The 20,498-nt window shown below is 33.1% G+C and overlaps 2 protein-coding genes across 5 annotated transcripts in view; one reads left to right on the plus strand and one right to left on the minus strand.

Moving 5' to 3' along the window:
* The first annotated feature begins 1,981 nt into the window (after window positions 1-1,981).
* LOC105276776 (ammonium transporter Rh type B) overlaps window positions 1,982-20,498 on the plus strand; it is a 352,615-nt gene continuing 334,098 nt past the window's right edge. Inside the window, exons 1-2 of one of the 4 annotated variants that reach the window (XM_026970179.1) lie at window positions 1,982-2,200; window positions 2,527-2,602. In XM_026970179.1, the coding sequence (XP_026825980.1) occupies window positions 2,600-2,602 (3 nt within the window). In that variant the 5' untranslated portion in view covers window positions 1,982-2,200; window positions 2,527-2,599. The remainder of the gene's footprint in view (window positions 2,201-2,526; window positions 2,603-20,498) is intronic. The other 3 variants (XM_026970180.1, XM_026970178.1, XM_026970183.1) reach the window with 3 other exon arrangements.
* Window positions 6,494-7,715, minus strand: LOC113562072 (histone-lysine N-methyltransferase SETMAR-like). The gene has a single exon (XM_026970184.1). The coding sequence runs from the start codon at window positions 7,511-7,513 to the stop codon at window positions 6,494-6,496; it is 1,020 nt and encodes a 339-aa protein (XP_026825985.1). The 5' UTR covers window positions 7,514-7,715.

Consider the following 20,498-nt stretch of genomic DNA (forward strand, 5'->3'; position numbering starts at 1 on the left):
TAAATGTCACTTCAAATCACATTCTTAGTTTCACTTTATTACTTATAATTTCAAATTAGAAGACCTTCAAAAACAAGGGTTCCAATGGTGGCAACCTTACCCTATACTGCCATTAGTTAGTATACGTACATCGCTATTTATACGGATTTTGCGGCGCACTTTTTAAAGTTTTTAAACTTTTTAAAGTTTATTATTACATTTAGTAGTTTGAATAATACATCAATAAAAAACATTTAAAAATTAATAAAATGTTATAAATTAAATATACAAGAAATTCAATAATGTTTGATTATAAACTGAATTACCTTAACCAGGGTTGTGCCATAGATTTCAAAATTACAGCCACATGAATAGTTTACGTACTGTCTACATAATGTTACATAATGTATTGTGTACATAATTTTTTTCGCGTAAACAATGTAAACTATATATATAATCTATTAAATTAACCGAAAAGTCCCTGCGGATTTTTCAGCAAAATTCAAATATATTAATTCTTAATAAGAAGTTTTGCATTATCGAAAAGTCCGTTTGTATTAATTCTTATATTAATCCTGGTAATTATTTGGTTTAAGGGAGTAACCTCGGATGACCTTAACCTTGACATATATTATAGAGGTCACTCTTTTGAGTGACCTTCAAAAGGTTTTAACCGTCGCTCATTGGTTACAACATATTCAAGGTCAAGGTCATTCGAGGTTGTTCCGTTAATCTAAATAATTACCTTAATCCTTAATAGAAAAATTCCTATTGAATTTTGTTAAAAAATCTGCATTTCCGACTTTCCGGTCCAGTATTATGGGTATAAATTAAATATCATAATGCAAAAAAGTAATTATGATTTTTTTCTGTATTTTATATTTTTAAATATAAAAATATAAATAAATATATATAAGTAAAAATCTTGTACTGCAACTATTCAGATCACATCAAAAATAATTTGATGTATTTTTTTATAAGAGTAATTAGTTCAACATAAAACTGAACTGGAATTATCCAAATTAACATTAAAAAACTAAAATTTTCATAATAATAATAATAAACATATAGTTTATTATAATTATAAATTAAAAAATGTTTAAAAAAATATATATTATTACATACATATATTTGTCAGAGGGGTGACCTTTGTAATATATATCAAAGTCAAGTTCTCACTTCACATGGGCAACTGAAAATTCGTGCAAAATCATTAATCTTCTTGTATTAATAACTGTTTAATAAACAACGAATATATTGTTTCTCCGCCTTTAAAATATCATAACTCTTATTTGTAAGCTGAAAGGAAACTTCATGTACATTTTAAACTAAATTGGAGGTAAAGACGCTAACATAGAAATTTACTGAAACTGTTTTTAATAAGAGTACTAATAAAACATAATTATGTTATATCTTATCAATAATCGAAACGATATGTTGATGTTACAACTTTTTATGTTAAAACGATGTTATATTATACTTTTTACATAAACCAAGATCGCATGCATTTGGCGTCTTTTTTGTACTTGTTTTTTAAAATTTGTTATACAAAAGTCATACAAAACGTGCCAACCATAATGCAGATAAAGTTGATTAAACTGAAGAAGAAAGTCTTCTAAAGTTATTTTGCAAACAATCATATAATTGTGATAATTGAAATCCATAAACCTCGAGATATGAGGGTAAATGTATTACATATAAATATAAATGTATATAGTTATACATATGCATATTAACATTGCACTTATATATTATAGTAACATGTACAATTTAGTACAGTCCTTTTCTTCTGTGTTGTATTCTTTGTGCAGTCTACGCTGTGAATTACAGAATGCAGTTTGGTTGGATATATATTTTGCGAATGGTCTAATTATATTAGACCATTGGTACATGTTGACTGTCGGTTTCCTTGAGCAGAACAAATCGATCGCGTGTCATGCATGTTATCGTCACCGACGGTGATTTATTTATTCTTTTCATGCTGATTTATTCGTCCTCATGGTCACGATTCTCGTGATTCTCTTCGCAAATCGTGTTACTCATCGATCCGAGTGAAATCTCTAACATTTTGTTTCAACTGTTGCGACGATAAGAAGTGTGCAAAGACAGTAGCCTTAATAATAATCTTAAGTGTACATTCTAAGACAATTTCTGCAAATTTGGAGCAAGTTTTGCGCTGTATCTTCGTTTCATTTAACAAAAACGGATACGCAAATTAAGAGTAAGTAAATAAAAAAATTAATTACAAAAAAGTGCAATCTTGTAAAAATAGCTTTTTTCTCTTATTCTTTATTAATTAATCTACTTTTATTCACATATAAAATTAACAGATAAACAGAATTTCATATATTTCATGAACAAAATCAAACGTTTTACTAACAGCATTCGTACCTGTACGTATTGGATTACCCAAAAAGGTTCGAGTTTTAAGAGCTAAAGCTGATATATATATGTAATACAGGCAACAATTATGTTAAGAATATCTATATATCATATATTATTATAGAGGAAAAATGCCAAAACCTACATACTATTTTGTTTTTGCAGGTTATCTCTTAACTTACAGCTCGAAATAAAAATTTGCGTACACATACATATACTAGAGACTGCCTCCTATTAGATGGTATTATATTTTTTATAATATCGTTTCTAGTTTTTAAGAAAATAACATTTTTTCTAACAAGGGGAGGACCAAGGTGTGATCCCTCAGATTTCGTTCAACTTTTAATAGGTGTTATACACCCCTCCCACTAACAAACTGTCATGTAACTCTTGCCAATGCGCAGTAGTTTACGAGTTGCAAGTAGCGAGCGTAGCCCGGCGAAGAAGGCGTCGGACTAGTACGCTGGACGTCGCTCGTTCGAATCTTGTTTTTTTTTGCAATGCAATGAGGTTTTATATAAAAAAATACGTCACGCTAAATGATATTCTTATATTAAATGTATGGTATAATTGTTTCTTGCATTATTAATTATCAGTATCAGTATATAGGTATGTACGTATATGTATCTGTGTGTGTGTACGTGTTCGTGTGCGTGTGCGTGTGTATGTGTGTAAGTAAAGAATATATAATATTATTCATCGCTTTCGTCATTGGTATGATATCGCCTCGATTCAAGTTTCGAATGTTAGAATTCTTTGTCTGTTCCTCCACTCGAACGACAACTACTGTCTGGATTTAACGTTTTCAACCGATATATTAGGATATAGAACTCCAAAATCTAACAAGTAAACATCAAGCGAAATCATGAGACAAACATGTTGTTCTGATAGAAAAGAAGAAGCGGAGCAATTTAGGCAGTCTTTGTTCGTCTTTCTGCGAATTGACAAGGTTATCGAGACAAATAAGTAACAAGTAACGAGATTCGAACGAGCGACGTCCAGCGTACTAGTCCGGCGCCTTCTTCGCCGGGCTACGCTCGCTACTTGCAACTCGTAAACTACTGCACATTGGCAAGAGTTATATGACAGTTTGTTAGTGGGAGGGGTGTACAACAATCTATTAAAAGTTGAACGAAATCTGAGGGGTCACACCTTGGTCCTCCCCTTGTAAGACAGATGAAAACTGAGCTCTGAGAAATTGGGCGCCAAAACCGACATATCTATTAAAACTTATGAAATATGTTAAAAATATGATAATATATTTAAATATGGTCCAAATAACACATTAAACGGTTATATAAATTAAAAATTTAATCCATACAAAGCTCTTCTATGCGCTAGTGTATAAATAGAACGAATTAGAAATGAAGCGACCAAACTGGCCAGAAACTTCTTTATTCACAAACTACGTTTCGACCATGGGGGTTGTGGTCCTTATCAAGTGACGATGTTACAAACTAGAAATAATAGTAGATGTTAAACAATAAACTTACATACAAAATTCACGCAACATTACTCACAATAACATAAGAACTGAACTTTACAATATGAACATCCTACGAGAGAGGATGTGTTACAAAGCACGTCTAGATCGAACAAATAGAAATGTCACAATAGCAAGTCCGCAAACACGAAGCAAACGTCGATAAGTACAAGTCAAGGGTGAAAAACATTGTCAATGGCCGGTATTCATAGTCGGATCTTATATTTAAGACCGTCTTAAGTTTATCTGAAGATGCTGTATGGAACATTTCATTGGCTATGGAGTATCTGAAGATACACTTAAAACGGTCTTAAATATAAGATTCGACTATGAATATCGGCCAATGTCAAATAAGACTGTCATATACGGAGTTCACATTTTTAGTATCATTCTGTAAATTAATTGTGTTGTCAAACATTTTTATACAAAACATTTCAGTAATTTGTCTCTTATGCCAGTGCTTTTCTTTGTGCAACACAATCGGATTTGACCATTCAAAATCATGATTGCCAGAAAGATGATGTTCAGTCACTACGGAATAGTTTTTCGAACTTCCATTAATGTTAACCCAGCAAACACAGAATATAACTATTATATATCTCAGAAGTAACACGTAATATAACAGTTGTTATACACTATTAATATTGAGGCTACATAATTTCCTTTTATAACTGTAATATTACTTTGTTTTAAAACTTTATTATAACTGTATTATTTCCTGGTTATAATAATTTTTAAAAAAAGGTATAAAAAAAGCGCCCAGTATAAGCGCCCGCAGTTCTTTCAAACCCGAAATTCTTTCAAAAAAGAACTCTACAAAACTAATGATATCTTTCAAACCCAAAGTTCTTTCAAAAAAGAACTCTACAAAACGAATGATATTAACAAATTGCGCCAACTACAATAGGTATTTATGCAAACCAGAAAATCTATTACTTTAGTTGGGTATTTGTGCAAACCAGAAAATCTATTACTTTTTATTATTACTCTTTGGCCGATATTCATTGTTGATTCTTATTTAAAACCATATTAAGTACAATTATAAGATATTTGAAACCAATCACACAGCCGTATTAGCATCTTAAGACATTACTTCAGATCGCGTCTGGAATAAGAGCGGACTATGAATACTGGCCTTTGATATTAAAGTGATATATCCAGTTAATAATATATGATTCTGTAATGACAGTTTTGAGCACATATTGTTTTACATTACATTCAACATACAAATAAATATTGTAATATTATTATCTCCTAGTCCGCATTTATCTCCTAGTCCGTTCTTATTTCCAGATGATCTGAAGTAATAATGTCTTAAGATGCTAATGCGGCTCTGTGATTGGTTTCAAACATCTTATGATTGTACTTAACACGGCCTTAAAGATTTTATTGGAAAAATAAAGGGTATAATAATAATAAGCAGATATTTTTATACGATAAATATTTTAATACATATACATATATAAATATGTCAATACAAATGTGTTTTTTGAAAATACTTGGCGCTGCTAAACCGAATAAAAAATTCTCTTAGTATTTAAATAATCTAAACATTACAATAATTTGCTTAGACTCTAATTTACACAACAACTTGCCGAAATACATAAAATATATGTACAAATATAGTTAATTACACTTATTCTATACTTAACTCTAATGTCTGACACACACGCGCGCGCGCGCACGAGAGAAGGGCACACACACACCTAACTTACGTAACACAATCGCCGAAATACACACACACACACATTCACAAGAGAGGAAGAAAGAGAATAAGGCAATTAACATATTGGTTCGATTTGTTGAGAATTTTTTATTCGGTTTAGCAGCGCCAAGTATTTTCAAAAAACACATTTGTATTGACATATTTATATATGTATATGTATTAAAATATTTATCGTATAAAAATATCTGCTTATTATTATTATACCCTTTATTTTTCCAATAAAATCTTTAAGGCCGTGTTAAGTACAATCATAAGATGTTTGAAACCAATCACAGAGCCGCATTAGCATCTTAAGACATTATTACTTCAGATCATCTGGAAATAAGAACGGACTAGGAGATAAATGCGGACTAGGAGATAATAATATTACAATATTTATTTGTATGTTGAATGTAATGTAAAACAATATGTGCTCAAAACTGTCATTACAGAATCATATATTATTAACTGGATATATCACTTTAATATCAAAGGCCAGTATTCATAGTCCGCTCTTATTCCAGACGCGATCTGAAGTAATGTCTTAAGATGCTAATACGGCTGTGTGATTGGTTTCAAATATCTTATAATTGTACTTAATATGGTTTTAAATAAGAATCAACAATGAATATCGGCCAAAGAGTAATAATAAAAAGTAATAGATTTTCTGGTTTGCACAAATACCCAACTAAAGTAATAGATTTTCTGGTTTGCATAAATACCTATTGTAGTTGGCGCAATTTGTTAATATCATTCGTTTTGTAGAGTTCTTTTTTGAAAGAACTTTGGGTTTGAAAGATATCATTAGTTTTGTAGAGTTCTTTTTTGAAAGAATTTCGGGTTTGAAAGAACTGCGGGCGCTTATATTAGGTTGGTGCAAATGAAATGGCCGTTTTTGAATTTGAACTTTAAAGCTTTATTTGACAAACTTAACACTTACTATATTAATCAAAATAGTCTTCATCTATTTCAATGCATTTGTTCCAATGTGATACAAGTGTATCAATACCATGTTTAAAAAAATCTGAAAAACGAGAGCCGATGAACTCATGGAATGCATCTTTTACACGCTTTTCTTCTTGGAAAACTTTTCCAGTTAGAAACCCATCCAAATGTTTGAACAAATGATAATCAGTCGGTGAAATATCTGGAGAATAAGGAGGATGAGGGAGAACTTCGATGTTTAACTCGGATAATTTTTTTATGGTCTTTTTTACAACGTGTGGCCTAGCATTATCGTGAAGTAACAATACACCATGTCTATTGACCAATGCCGGCTGTTGAGCGCACAGGTTTGCATACATAACGTCAATTTCCTGACAGTATTTATCAGCGTTTATAGCCTCACCTTGTTTGTTAAATGAATAATGCACGATTCCCTTACTTGACCACCATACTGAAACCATAATCTTTTTGGGATGAAGGTTCGGCTTTGGCATACGTTTTGGAGGCTCATTCACATTCAGCCACTGTGCAGATCGTCGACGGTTATTATATAATATCCATTTTTCATCGCACGTCACAATTCTGTGCAATATTCCATCATTATTATGCCGGGAAAGCAAAGAAATGCAGGTTTCTAAACGTCTTATTTTGTCTCTCTCCGTCAATTCATGGGGAACCCATTTATCCAACTTCTTCACTTTTCCCAGCCTTTGTAAATGTCTGACGACAGTTGAGTGATGAACATTGAGCCTTTCTGCAACCTCTCGAACTGTTAATGTCGGATCCACTTCGATCATGTCCTTTAAAATAGTGTCATCAATGACGAAAGGTGCATGTCCACGAGGCAAATTGTCAAGGTTTGTGTCTCCAGATCGAAACTTTTCAAACCAACGCCTCGTTCTTCTTTCATTCGCGGAACCTTCGCCGAAAGCCGTATTAATATTTCGCGTTGCCAGGGCCGCACTATGACCGAGTTTGAACTCGTACAAAGAAATTATTCGAATTTCCTTATTTTCCATCTTGACATAAACATGAATTTCAACAACCACTATCCTACTAAAAAAGTCAGATTATGTATACAAATTCACGCGCGGGAAATGTACTTTTGATATAGTATACATACAGCGCTATCGGCGCGGAAGAAAGGTGAACTACAAAGGTGAGAAGTTTAAAATAAGAAAAACGGCTATTTCATTTGCACCAACTTAATACTTGGCGCTTTTTTTATACCTTTTTTAAAAAGGTAATTTTGTTATGATTTCACACATTGTGTAGTGTGAAGTATGTTATTCTTTTCTTTTTATTAACGGCATTAATAACATTTATTATCAGCAAAATGATTTGTTAATATCATTAGTTTTGTAGAGTTCTTTTTTGAAGGAACTTCGAGTTTGAAAGATATCAGTTTTGTAGAATTCTTTTTTGAAAGAACTTCGGGCGTGTATACTTGGCGCTTTTTTTAAAAAGGTAATTTTGTTATGATTTCACACATTTTGTAGTGTGAAGTATTCTTTTTTATATTATATGAGGATTTGCATAACACGAAACATTATCTGTATTTTGTAAACCATGTAAACCCCAAGCAATATTTTGCCGTGATATTTGATTTTGACAATTCTCTTGAAGCAATTACTTTTGACAATGCCCATGGAACATCTTTCACTTTGCGATAGCGTTCTTTTGTAACAATAATTTACAATGAGATTTTAAGGCATAAAACTTAAAATTTAGGCTCGATTGCACCCTTGTTTTCATAAAGGGCACATAAAAAAGAGACGAAGAGTGAATTAAGAGTGAATATTTTCAATTATAAGCTTTATAATAAATATTCTAAATATTTTACTATTTTAATTTTTTAATTATATCGATATCTTAACAAATGGCAAAGTTAGCTATTTTTTATTCAACCAAATGTTAATAACTTTTAAAAGTTCAACTATAAACGAAACAACTAGAAACGATTCTGAAAATGATAGCGCAAGCGGATTCGCGATATCTTAACAAATGGCAAAGTTAGTTATTTTTTATTTAAACAAATGGTAATATCTGTTAAAAGTTCAACTATAAACCAAACAACTAGAAACGATTCTGAAAAAGACAGCGCAAGCAGATTCGCGATATCTTAACAAATGGCAAAGTTAGCTATTTTTTATTTATACAAATGTTAATAACTTTTGACAATTCAACTACAAACGAAACAACTAGAAACGACTTTTAAAAAGACAGCGCAAGCGGATTCGCGATATCTTAACAAATGGCAAAGGTAGCTACTTTTCATTTAAACAAATGTTAATTAATACTTTTTGAACAGTTCAACTACAAACAAAACGAAACTACAAACGATTGTCAAAAAGTCAGCGCAATCAAATTCGCGATATCTCAATTCTAATGTAGAGCCTCTACATATGATCGTTATGTGTGAGTCACACGGATATACCAACAGCATCTCCGCCGGTCGGTATAAACGGAGCTGCTGCCATCTCGACGAAAAAGAACGGACTGTACAAATGACGATGATGATGACGAAGACGACGTTTCTTAAATGAAATTTTCCAATTTTAGACTTTGCATCGCCATATCTCCGCTTGTAGGGCACGTACAAGACAAATAAGAACACTTTTATTATATAATTCGACCCCAAGCTATCCATTGAGCCTACTTAGAAGTTCATCCGTTCAGCGGTTATTGAAATCTAATAATCTGAGTGTCTGCGAAAGCGTCACTTCGCTTAATAGTGTCACGGTGCGGTTTCGCTGCGCATATACTTGGCGCGAGACACTACCGTGTCTCTTGATATAACAGCAATATAAATTGAATATAACACGTGATATTACAAATGCTATATTATTATTACTTTGATGTTATACAACGTGTTATATAGAGATGTTATATTCATTTTATATTATATATATTATAACATGAATATAACATATATATATTTAAAATGTTTCCTCTTTTCGTCGTTGGCATCCTTGCGTTCTTTTCAGTTCTTGCTGGTTCTTTCATCGTGTCAACGTGTTGTTGCGTGGTATGGAAGTGCTCTCTTTATCCAAGGTAATCCTTAATTTCTAACATTGATTAAAAATAAGTATTATTATAAAAACTAAATATTTGTGCATATATTTTTACTAGTATCCTTTAACTTATTGCAGTTAATCTATGCATATGTAAAATGGTGTAGTAAGTTATGTATGCAAAAGTCACATTGCAAGAATACAATACCGGGTCGTCTTCACTTCTACGGAACATTTAGAAATGCTTATCATTATCAAATGTACAAAACTCTAAAGATTGATAATGAAATTAAGTATTTCTAAATGCTCCGTAGAAGTGGAAATAACTCGGCGTTGCATTCTTGCAATGCGACTTTTGCATCTACTACTATTTTACATATGCATAGATTAACTGCAATAAGTTAAAGAATACTGGTAAAATTATATGTACAAATATTTAGTTTTCTTTATAATATAATACTTTTGAATACTTTTAATATTAATGTTACTGTTAGAAAAGATTACCTTGGATAAAGAGAACGCTTCCATAACACGCAACAACATGCTATGTATATTTTATATGTATATGTTTAGAGTGTAAAATATAATGATTAAATATTTATATTTTTCCCTTTCCTCTGGAAAAACTGCGTCATTATAATATAACTATAGCGTGATTGTTATTGTATATGTTACTGTATTAACTTGTATATTTTATACATACTAATTCCAGAAAAGGTCTTTGAATTAATTTCGAGCGAAAGCAAATGAAATAGTTTGTTCTCGCTTAGAATTAATGCAAAGACCTTTTCTGGGATTAGTATGTATAAAATATATATTTTTATTCTACAGTTACTATTCAATTACAAAAAATATAACAGTAATATAACAATTACATAATGTATATCACGATTATATATGTTATATAATTATTCGCTAACTTTGTTAAGAATATATAACATGTTACATACCTATTATATTCACGTTATATAATTGTAACATGTTTGAGTAGGAAATTACTACTAACGTGTATATAACCTAGTACATCTATGTAATATTGCGTGTTACATTCCGTTTTATTACGGTAATGTAACAGTTATATACCCGTGTTTGCTGGGTATATACTTTAAATATTTGTATTTATATAACTTCAATATTTTTATTTATTAACATAAATAGACACTTATATGTAATATGACAATAGTAATAAAAAATGAAATAAACATTTTGGTAAATATATACAATAACGGACCCAGCCTCAATGACCTTGACCTTGACATATATTGTAGAGGTCACCTCCCTGAGTGACCTTCAAGAGGTTTTAGCCGTCGCTCGTTGTTTATTAAAAAGTTATTAACAAAAAAAGTTTAATAATTGTGTACGAATTTTCAGCTGTCCATGCGAAGCAAGGACTTGAATTTGACATATATTACAAAGGTCACCTTCCTGAATAACCCGCACTAGGTTTCACCCTTCGCTCGTTGTTTGTTAAAAAGTTATTAACAAAAATGTTTAATAAATAAAGCATAATTTTACGATACCATATACGTTTACGAAAGAGTATATTTGATGGAATTTTAGCTTTAAATCAGAAATAGGTTTGGGTTAGGTTATATTTTCCGAAACTGGAACCCCGGACACATACGCTCGTTTTCAGCCCGCTTTGCGGGAGGGCAGGGAAAGGGCTTTGCCCCTCCCCCCTGCCGGGATCCGTGGCGTGTATCAGGTGATCAAAATCTGCACCGTAAAATCTGTTACACTGGTCCCGGCGGGGGGAGGGTCAAAGCCCTGCCCCCCGCGTTCCCGCGAAGCGGGCTGAAAACGAACGTATGTGTCCGGGGTTCCAGTTTCGGAAAATATAACCTAACCAGGTTAGGTTAGGTTAGGTTAAGTTAAAGCAGAGAATACTTTGTATTTAACTGTTTGTGCTTTTGGTTAAAGTGAAGAATACTTTGTATTTAACTATTTATTTGTGGTTATTTTAATAATGTGAAATTCTGTATTAATGATTAAACATATTAATAGTTAAACAATTCAGATCTTTAAATGTTTTCTATTTTTCGTTCAGTTTTGTACTCTTTTGAAGATGGAAGAAACAAAGAACATTTTAGACACTTGATGCTTTTCTATTACCGGAAAGGCAAAAATGCCTCACAAGCAACAAATTCGATATGTTCTGTTTACGGAGAAGGCGCTTTAGTTGAAAGAACCGTACGTAAGTGGTTCGCTAAGTTTAGAGCTGGTGATTTTAACCTTAAAGACCAAGAACGCTCGGGCAGACCCTCTACTACTGATGATGACCAAATCAAGACACTGATCGAGAATAACCCGCGCTACACGACACGCGAATTAGCAGAGATACTGAAAATATCGAAAACCACTGTCCACGATCATGTAGTGAAGCTTGGTTACGTAAGTCGCTATGATGTATGGATTCCGCATAATTTGGCCGAAAAAATTTAATGGATCGCATTTCCATCTGCGACTCGCTGTACAAGCGCAACGAAAACGTACCATTTTTGAAGCAATTAGTGACGGGTGACGAAAAATGGATCATTTACAACAATGTAGAACGAAAAAGATCCTGGGGTAAGCGAAATGAACCAGCATTAACCACTCCGAAAGCCGGCCTTCATCCAAAAAAGTCATGCTCTGTGTCTGGTGGGATTGGAAAGGAATCCTATATTATGAGCTCCTACCACACAACCAAACGATAAATGCAAATAAGTACTGCTCGCAACTGGACGAATTAAAGACAGCGATTCAGGAAAAACGTCCAGAATTAGCTAATAGGAAGGGCGTCGTGTTCCATCAGGACAATGCCAGACCTCATGTTTCTTTGACTACCCGACAAAGATTGTTGGAGTTTGGCTGGGATGTGCTACCTCACCCACCGTATTCACCAGACACTGCACCTTCAGACTTTCACTTATTTAGGTCTGTGCAAAATTCTCTTAGCGGCAAGAACTTCAACTCTTTGATCGACATAAAAAACCACCTTGAGGAGTTTTTCGCCGAGAAACCTAAGAAGTTCTGGGAGAATGGAATCTTCCAGTTGCGTGAAAGATGGACAAAAGTTGTGAAACAAAACGGTGCATATATAAGTCAATACATATTTATCGACATAAAAAAATGTTGCCTTTGAATTTTCCTTCAAAATCGGCACGAACTTTCCGGACGACCCAATATATATTAACAATTCACTGCTTTAAATGACTTTCCTTTCTTCGTTCATATACATATTCGTCGTTTATATCTTTCAATATTTAAAATAACTACTATATTTTCGAAATTTCTTTTGTTAATAACTTTTTCATAAACAACGATCGACGACTAAAACCTAGTGCGGGTTATTCGGGACGGTTACCTTTGTAATATATGTCAATATCATGTTCTTGCTTCACGTGGACAGCTAAAAGTTCGTGCGAAATCATTAAATTTTTTTGTTAATAACTTTTTAATAAACAACGAGCGACGACTAAAACCTTTTGAAGGTCACTCAGGAGGGTGACTTCTATAATATATGTCACGATCAAGGTCATCGGGGCTGGGTCCATTATTGTATATATTTACCATATTATTTTTCCTTTAATTATATGTTCAAATATTTTTCCTTTAATTAAATAATTGAATCTTCTTCGTTTTTGTTTTTATGTTGCCTGTAAAAATAAAATAGGAATTAAAATTCATATATTAGCATAAAATTACATAAAAATATACATACTGCAAGTATGTATAGAATTATATGTAAAATGACACACTTTGATCTCTCAATCCTAACCGGAGCTTGAGCAAGCCACTTGGAAATGCATTCAGCAATTTCTGCATCAGTGGCATGATTGTGTATTTAACGAACAGCTTCTATAACAGAAAAAGTTATTAAAAATATTACAACTATTAATATGCAGTTTTCTAATGAATTTCCATAATTTTGAAGTTATAGTGATATAAACCGTGAGATAGGCAAATAGAGTGATTCTCTATTATAATTAATAGATACAAGATTTTAACAGCACACAAGTGTTATAATTAGACATAATATTATAAAAAAGTACTTACCTTTTTCTTTTACGTAACTACTTTCTTTTAGAATGATGATCGCGTCGTACAACCACCATGTTCTTTAGATAGTCGAAAGAGACAAATACCGCATGCGCATATTACCGAGCTCAGATTCTGGTCATCACACATCATTGATCGAATAGATTTGAACGAATCTCGTTAGGATAGGAAGACTCCAATGTTTTAATAAAATGAATTATAATTAATAGTAATTAATTATAATTGTAATTACAAATTTTGATTGTGCAATGTTTCCGAAATATTAATGTCATGTTGCTACAAGTGTGCTGGTATTTTGCGGATATATATCTCTGCAATGTCTTTGTACTGTTGCATTGCAATTTGCAACGTTGCAACGTTGCTGCAATGTTGGTGCAAGCTTCTGTGCTGTATGGGATCTCGTCACTATAAGGCTTACAGTAAGGTATAAATTATATATAATAAGTGATAAATTGTTTTTTATCTTTCTTAAGGGAAGTCTCCGCCATTAATACGTGTATTAAGTGGGTGTTCGAGAAGGCCAATAATAATTCAAAATTATGCTTTCGTCCTGATCGCGGCTATCAGAACGCTAGTGAGAAGTGTATCGGCTGACTCAAGGCCATTGCTCGCCTTAGTCTCCGTAATCACTTCTTATGTACAGGCAACGGCGGTCTGCCCGAAAAACAGCCGGCTGTCGATAGTTGATTGGTCCCTCGAATATTCTAATCGCCTCTAAGGACAACACCGCGAATTCGTCGAAGAGATTCGGACACTTCGGATCAATACGTGGAACAAGTCACACGATATTGAAAACGGTCTCGCATTGTAACGGTCCAGTAGTTCAGCCCGTTGAATAAAGTTATTTTAAATAAGTGCTCTGAGTATCTTGCTTCTCCGACCGGTCAACAGTCAGAAATTTTAGTGTCGGTCGAGTAGATCGAAGGCGTGGCCACAGTGGGTTAACACGCTTTCCAATTATTGTTTTAATTAGACTTAATGGGAAACAATTATTAAGCAATATATCTTCTACTATTTTAATATTTGCATTGTAGAAACACATGCTTGACAATAGAATAGCATGGTCAACTAAATTCACAATAGTATTAATTTTATATTTGAGAGGGTGATTCGAGAAGAAATTAATATAACGACCGGAAAAGGTCAGTTTCCGATACCAATTAGTTGAAAGTATTCCATTTTCTCTGTGTATTGTCGTATTTAAAAAATTTAAAGTATTCTTCTCTAACTCATACGTGAAAGATAACCGTGAGTGATAATTATTGAAGACATTAATCACTTCGGAGAGTTTCGCTTTAGGCAGAATCGCAAATGTGTCATCCACGTACCTACAAAACCACGGAACATCAAATTCTAACAATGACAAACAGTGTGTTTCCAAATCTTCCATAACAATATTAGCTAAGATTGGAGATAGAGTAGATCCCATGGGACTGCCAAAAATCTGCTCATATGATTGTCCATTAAATGTAAAACTTATAGAACCAAGAATTAAGTCGATAGCATGCAAAAATTGTCCTAAACTAACAATCAGCTTAGTTCCACAAGAGATATCACTCCATCTCCTCTCAATGCCACTCATTACCAACTCACTAGGAATGTTCGTGAACAACGACGACACATCCAAAGAAACCATTATTTCGCTAGATCTTATTTGTTTGTTAACAATTGAGGATACAAAGGACCAACTATCCTCTACAAAAGATTTAGGTTGTGAAATCGTTTTCTGTAGGATGTTGTGTAGAAAACTAGCCACTCCATAAAGAGAACTTCCTATGGTAGAGACAATGTTCCGCAAAGGATAACCTTCTCTGCGTATTTTAGGTAAACCGTACCAATGCGGAGTATTACCATTTGCACAATTCAATGCCTTGTAGGTGACCTCATCAATTAAATCATTGTCTCTCCATACCCTCACTAAATTATTTATTTTATTGGTGATCTGTTTAATAGGATCCTTCTTTAACCTTTTGTATGTTGTCTGGTCACTAAGCAATTCAATCATCTGTCTTATATATTCTTGCTTATTCATAATTATCTGTCCCTTATCTGCTTTAGTGACAAACAAGTCAGGATTATTAGACAAAAACGTCCTACATTTGTAGAACTCACTAAGGATATGTTTATCCACAAAATTAAGGCGACCCGTACTTCGTAAAAATCTGTTCAAAGATCATGCAACGCGATTCCGAGTATCTTGCAGTACCCTTCTACATAGTAACTGTTGCTTTCACAATTTTTAATAACACCAGCAAGACAGGCGCGCGCTATTTTATTTTTCAATATTAATAATGTTTTCGAATAATAAAAACGTTATTTATTATATGCACAATTATCACACTCTACCAAATTGTTAACCTCCACGCGAAGACAGCCGCGCGATGGTAATCTAAACTGAACATAACGCACAACGCAAATCGAGATAACCAATTAGCGTCGCGGAAAAGAGGCCTCAACTATTCGATAAAAAAGAACTTCAGGAAGTTAACACGCCTCTTTTAGAATAGGATCTAAAGTAAACAATTGGCGATTCCGTTTAGCCTTTTGGTTTAGAGGCAAGTCAAATTTGTCCCGCAAGCTCAAAAAACGCAACATCCTATATACATTTGTAACGCAATGGACAAACTAAAAGACGGCTTGAAACTAGAATTGGTGAGCATAGAAGCAACATTAATGGAAGTTCGAAAAACTATTCCGTAGTGACTGAACATCATCTTTCTGGCAATCATGATTTTGATTGGTCAAATCCGATTGTGTTGCACAAAGAAAAGCATTGGCATAAGAGACAAATTGCTGAAATGTTTTTTATAAAAATGTTTGACAACACAATTAATTTACAGAATGATACTAAAATTGTGAACTCCGTATATGACAGTCTTATCTGACATTGACAATGTTTTTCACCCTTGACTTGTATTTATCGACGTTTGCTTCGTGTTTGCGGACTTGCTATTGTGACATTTCTAGTTGTTCGATCTAGGCTGTGTTCAGGGAGCTCACTATCAGCGCTAAAACTCTATAGTCATGTCACGTATACTATAGATTTTCAGCGCTACATAGCACTAATAGCGTCTCCCCGAACACACCCCTAGACGTGCTTTGTAACACGTCCTCTCTCCTAGGATGTTCATATTGTAAAGTTCAGTTCTTATGTTATTGTAAGTTTTGCGTGAATTTTTGTATGTAAGTTTATTGTTTAACATCTACTATTATTTCTAGTTTGTAACATCGTCACTTGATAAGGACCACAACCCCTATGGTCGAAACATAGTTTGTGAATAAAAAAGTTTCTTGCCAGTTTGGTCGCTTCATTTCTAATTCGTTAAAAATTTAATATTTCAATAGTATTTATGTAATAATATACAAAACACATATGTAATAACAAAAATACAAATTCATGTCAAACATTATGTATTCTGTCAAAGATCGAAATTAAGTTATGTTGATCGCAGAGTGGTGCATGTATCGCATAGAGTATGTGTAGGTTTACTCTCACATTTAAATTCTAAATCTTTGAAGTCGTACCGTAAAAAAAGTAATAAAGATCAAAATAAAAATAAAATATTTTTAGAAAGCTACAAGCATGTAGAAGAACTTGATATTATAAAAAAAGATAACTACCGTTGTTTAAACTACGCAATTTGTCAAAGAACTTATAGGAAAAAACAAACTTTCGAACTTCACGAACTCGATATAAGCACATTTAACATATAAACAAACAAGAAATATATAAACTATGAGTTCTTAATACATTAACTAACTAAATAGATCTTGGTGATATTAGTTTTAATAAAGTATAACATTTACTTTCTGAAATAGGAGTATGTCTCTTTAGGAGGTCTATGTCAGTTTCGGCGCCTTTCCTCTACATTTTCTGCTGTTATTTGCATCTGATATTAGTGCATTGTGTTTACATACTGTATTTATTAATTGAAAATAAGCATTGATAAAGTGCATTTGTATCATATTATGTTATTTAAGTTTAGAGATGATGTAAATGTTTCTGCTGCTATCGTATTTAATAAGTATATGCAGTGAGTACTAAAACAGTTAGAAAATGGTTTGCGAGTTTTAGACACGGTGATTTTAACCTAGGAGAGGACAAGCCATGTTCTGAACGTTCAATGAAAATATATGATGATTTAATCAACAATGTAATTATTTCAAATTCGAGAATTCCTACTGAAGAAATCGCGCAAAAATTGCTAAATAATTTTTACTGAATGCAATAAAGTAAAATTTGACGCAAAAATCGAACCAAACTTTTTGACTAACAATATACATCTACGAGTTTCGTTAATGGAGAAAGACAAACACATTTCTATTAATTGAAATAAGATTTATTAATGACCAAGCTGGCAATACAAATATAAAGGGCACGACGTTTCGGCCGACGGTTTCGGTCCTTCTCAAGTGCAAACAAAATATGAAGTGTCAAATTCTACAATCAAATGAACAAAAATAGTTTCAATATAAGACTAAAACATATAATTAAAAATAGTATGATCAACACTCACTTCCAGAATTAAACACTTCATGAACAATTAAACCACTACTAGTACAAAATCATGGAGAGACAAGAATCGAACCAGTCATCTCAGAGGACGATCATATTGTGAACGTTACAGGGTCGAAAATAACAGGGTCGCTAGTACATGTATCAAGTGCTCATCAAAATAGAATCATAAATATTTGGCAAATTTTCAGTGTCCTTTTGTGAGTTTACCGAACAAACATGAAGCTTTATGAAAAACATTTCGGCTATTTCTCTCTTGCGTAAATGCTTTTCATGATGTAATATTTTACTATCATTCCAGTTAAATTCGTGATAATGATCCAATCTATGTCTACTGACAACAGAAAGATTATCATTATTCTTACTAATATTAGCTTTGTGTTCCTTCATACGCGTGTCCACATGAGATGACTGGTTCGATTCTTGTCTCTCCATGATTTTGTACTAGTAGTGGTTTAATTGTTCATGAAGTGTTTCACTCTGGAAGTGAGTGTTGATCATACTATTTTTAATTATATGTTTTAGTCTTATATTGAAACTATTTTTGTTCATTTGATTGTAGAATTTGACACTTCATATTTTGTTTGCACTTGAGAAGGACCGAAACCGTCGGCCGAAACGTCGTGCCCTTTACATTTGTATTGCCAGCTTGGTCATTAATAAATCTTATTTCAATATATTATTACTGGCAAATTTTGAAGGATTTATTGACTACATTTCTATTAAATTTTTTATGTTTTGTAACTTCTTGTGTTTCATTCGTTAATAAGCTTATTTAACTCGATTTATAATGTTTTTTTAAAAACGATGGCTTCTAAAAAACTTGTTTTATTCTGTTATTTGTGTTGCGCAATTTGATTAATTTTAAATTATATTTTTCGTTAAACCTTTACAAACAAACATCCAAGTCCAATGATTTTCACGTTGATATTATCAAACTCATTACTCTAAATAATATTCAAAAAAATTTAGTCGTCAGTCATTTTTCACTACAATTCACTAAAACTTAAGGGAAGACATATTGTTTTGACGCTATGTATATTTAAGAATAAAGATAAAGAAAGATACAAAAGTAGTTTTAATTAGAAATTTATAATAGAGTACTCATGATAAGTGTAAATATTTTTTCTCTTAATATTTAAAACGGCAGAAAATAAGTAATTTTTTATGGCTTTTTTTCTTAAACAGAAAGTTTCTCGCAATTGATACTTATTAATGGTTATTACATTATATTTGAAGTATTCGGTCATTAAGTATGAAACTTTACAAATAGAACATAAACTTTTGCATTTTTTGGCACATGGACATGATTTATTTTCAATCGAAGTATGCGCCCATGTTATCTACACACTTCTGCCATTTTAGTGGTAGTTGGTCTATGCCTCTACTATAGAAGCCAGGAGTACGGGAATCGATGAAGTCGCGGAAGGCTGTTTCGACTATCTGTTGAGAATTGAAGAATTTTCCCACCAACAAGTTGTTCAAATTCCGGAAGAAGTGATAGTCGGTAGGTGATAGATCTGGTGAATATGGTGGATGACGGAGAGTTTCTAATTCCAACTCCTGTAGCTTTGCCACGGTCGGTCGTGCAGTGTGCGGTCGAGCATTATCATGCAACAGGATTGGCATTGACCGATTGACCAATTTCGGTTGTTTAATAGCAAGTTGTTGCATCATTTCGTCCAGTTGCTTGCAATATACTTCAGCCGTTATCGATGTACCAGGTTTCATAAAGTTGTAGTAGATAACACCTGACCTGGACCACCAAACAGTCACCATAAGCTTCTTCTGTGTAATGTTGGGTTTCGCGTGATGTCTCGGTGGTTCATCAGCGTTCAACCACTGATGTGAGCGTTTACGATTGTCGTAGAGTATCCACTTTTCATCGCAGGTCACAATTCGATTAAAAAAAGATTCATTTTTGTGACGGGAAAGCAAAGAAAGTGAAGCCTCTAGACGTTGCGCCTACTGCGCATCGGTCAATTCGTGCGGGACCCATTTGTCCAACTTCTTTATCTTACCAATTGCAGCTAAATGAACCAATATGGTGGGTATGGAAACATTGAATATCGATGCCAATTCACGTGTACCTTGAGATGGATCGGACTCTACTACGGCTCTCAAGTGATCATTATCCACCTTCGTCTTTGGTCTTCCACGTGGCTCATTAGCGAGGCTGAAATCTCCATCTCTGAAGTTTTTGAACCAATTGCCCACCGTTGCTTTAGTAGTTGAACCTTCACCAAATACAGCGTTGATATTACAAGCTGTCTCCGACACTGTGGTTCCACGGCGGAACTCATATTCATAAATCACACGAATTTTGGACTTTTCCATAGTTCTATAAAAAAGAATCCACCAATAAAACTAATGAAGATATTTGAACAAACAAATATGACATTTGAAGAGCGAACATACATCTATCACATTAAC

Source organism: Ooceraea biroi, chromosome 6, assembly GCF_003672135.1.
Source record: "Ooceraea biroi isolate clonal line C1 chromosome 6, Obir_v5.4, whole genome shotgun sequence".
Lineage (NCBI taxonomy): Eukaryota > Metazoa > Arthropoda > Insecta > Hymenoptera > Formicidae > Ooceraea > Ooceraea biroi.

Excerpts from the sequence above, each read along its gene's own strand:
- LOC113562072 (XM_026970184.1), bottom strand. The coding sequence starts at position 7,513 with ATGGAAAATAAGGAAATTCGAATAATTTCTTTGTACGAGTTCAAACTC.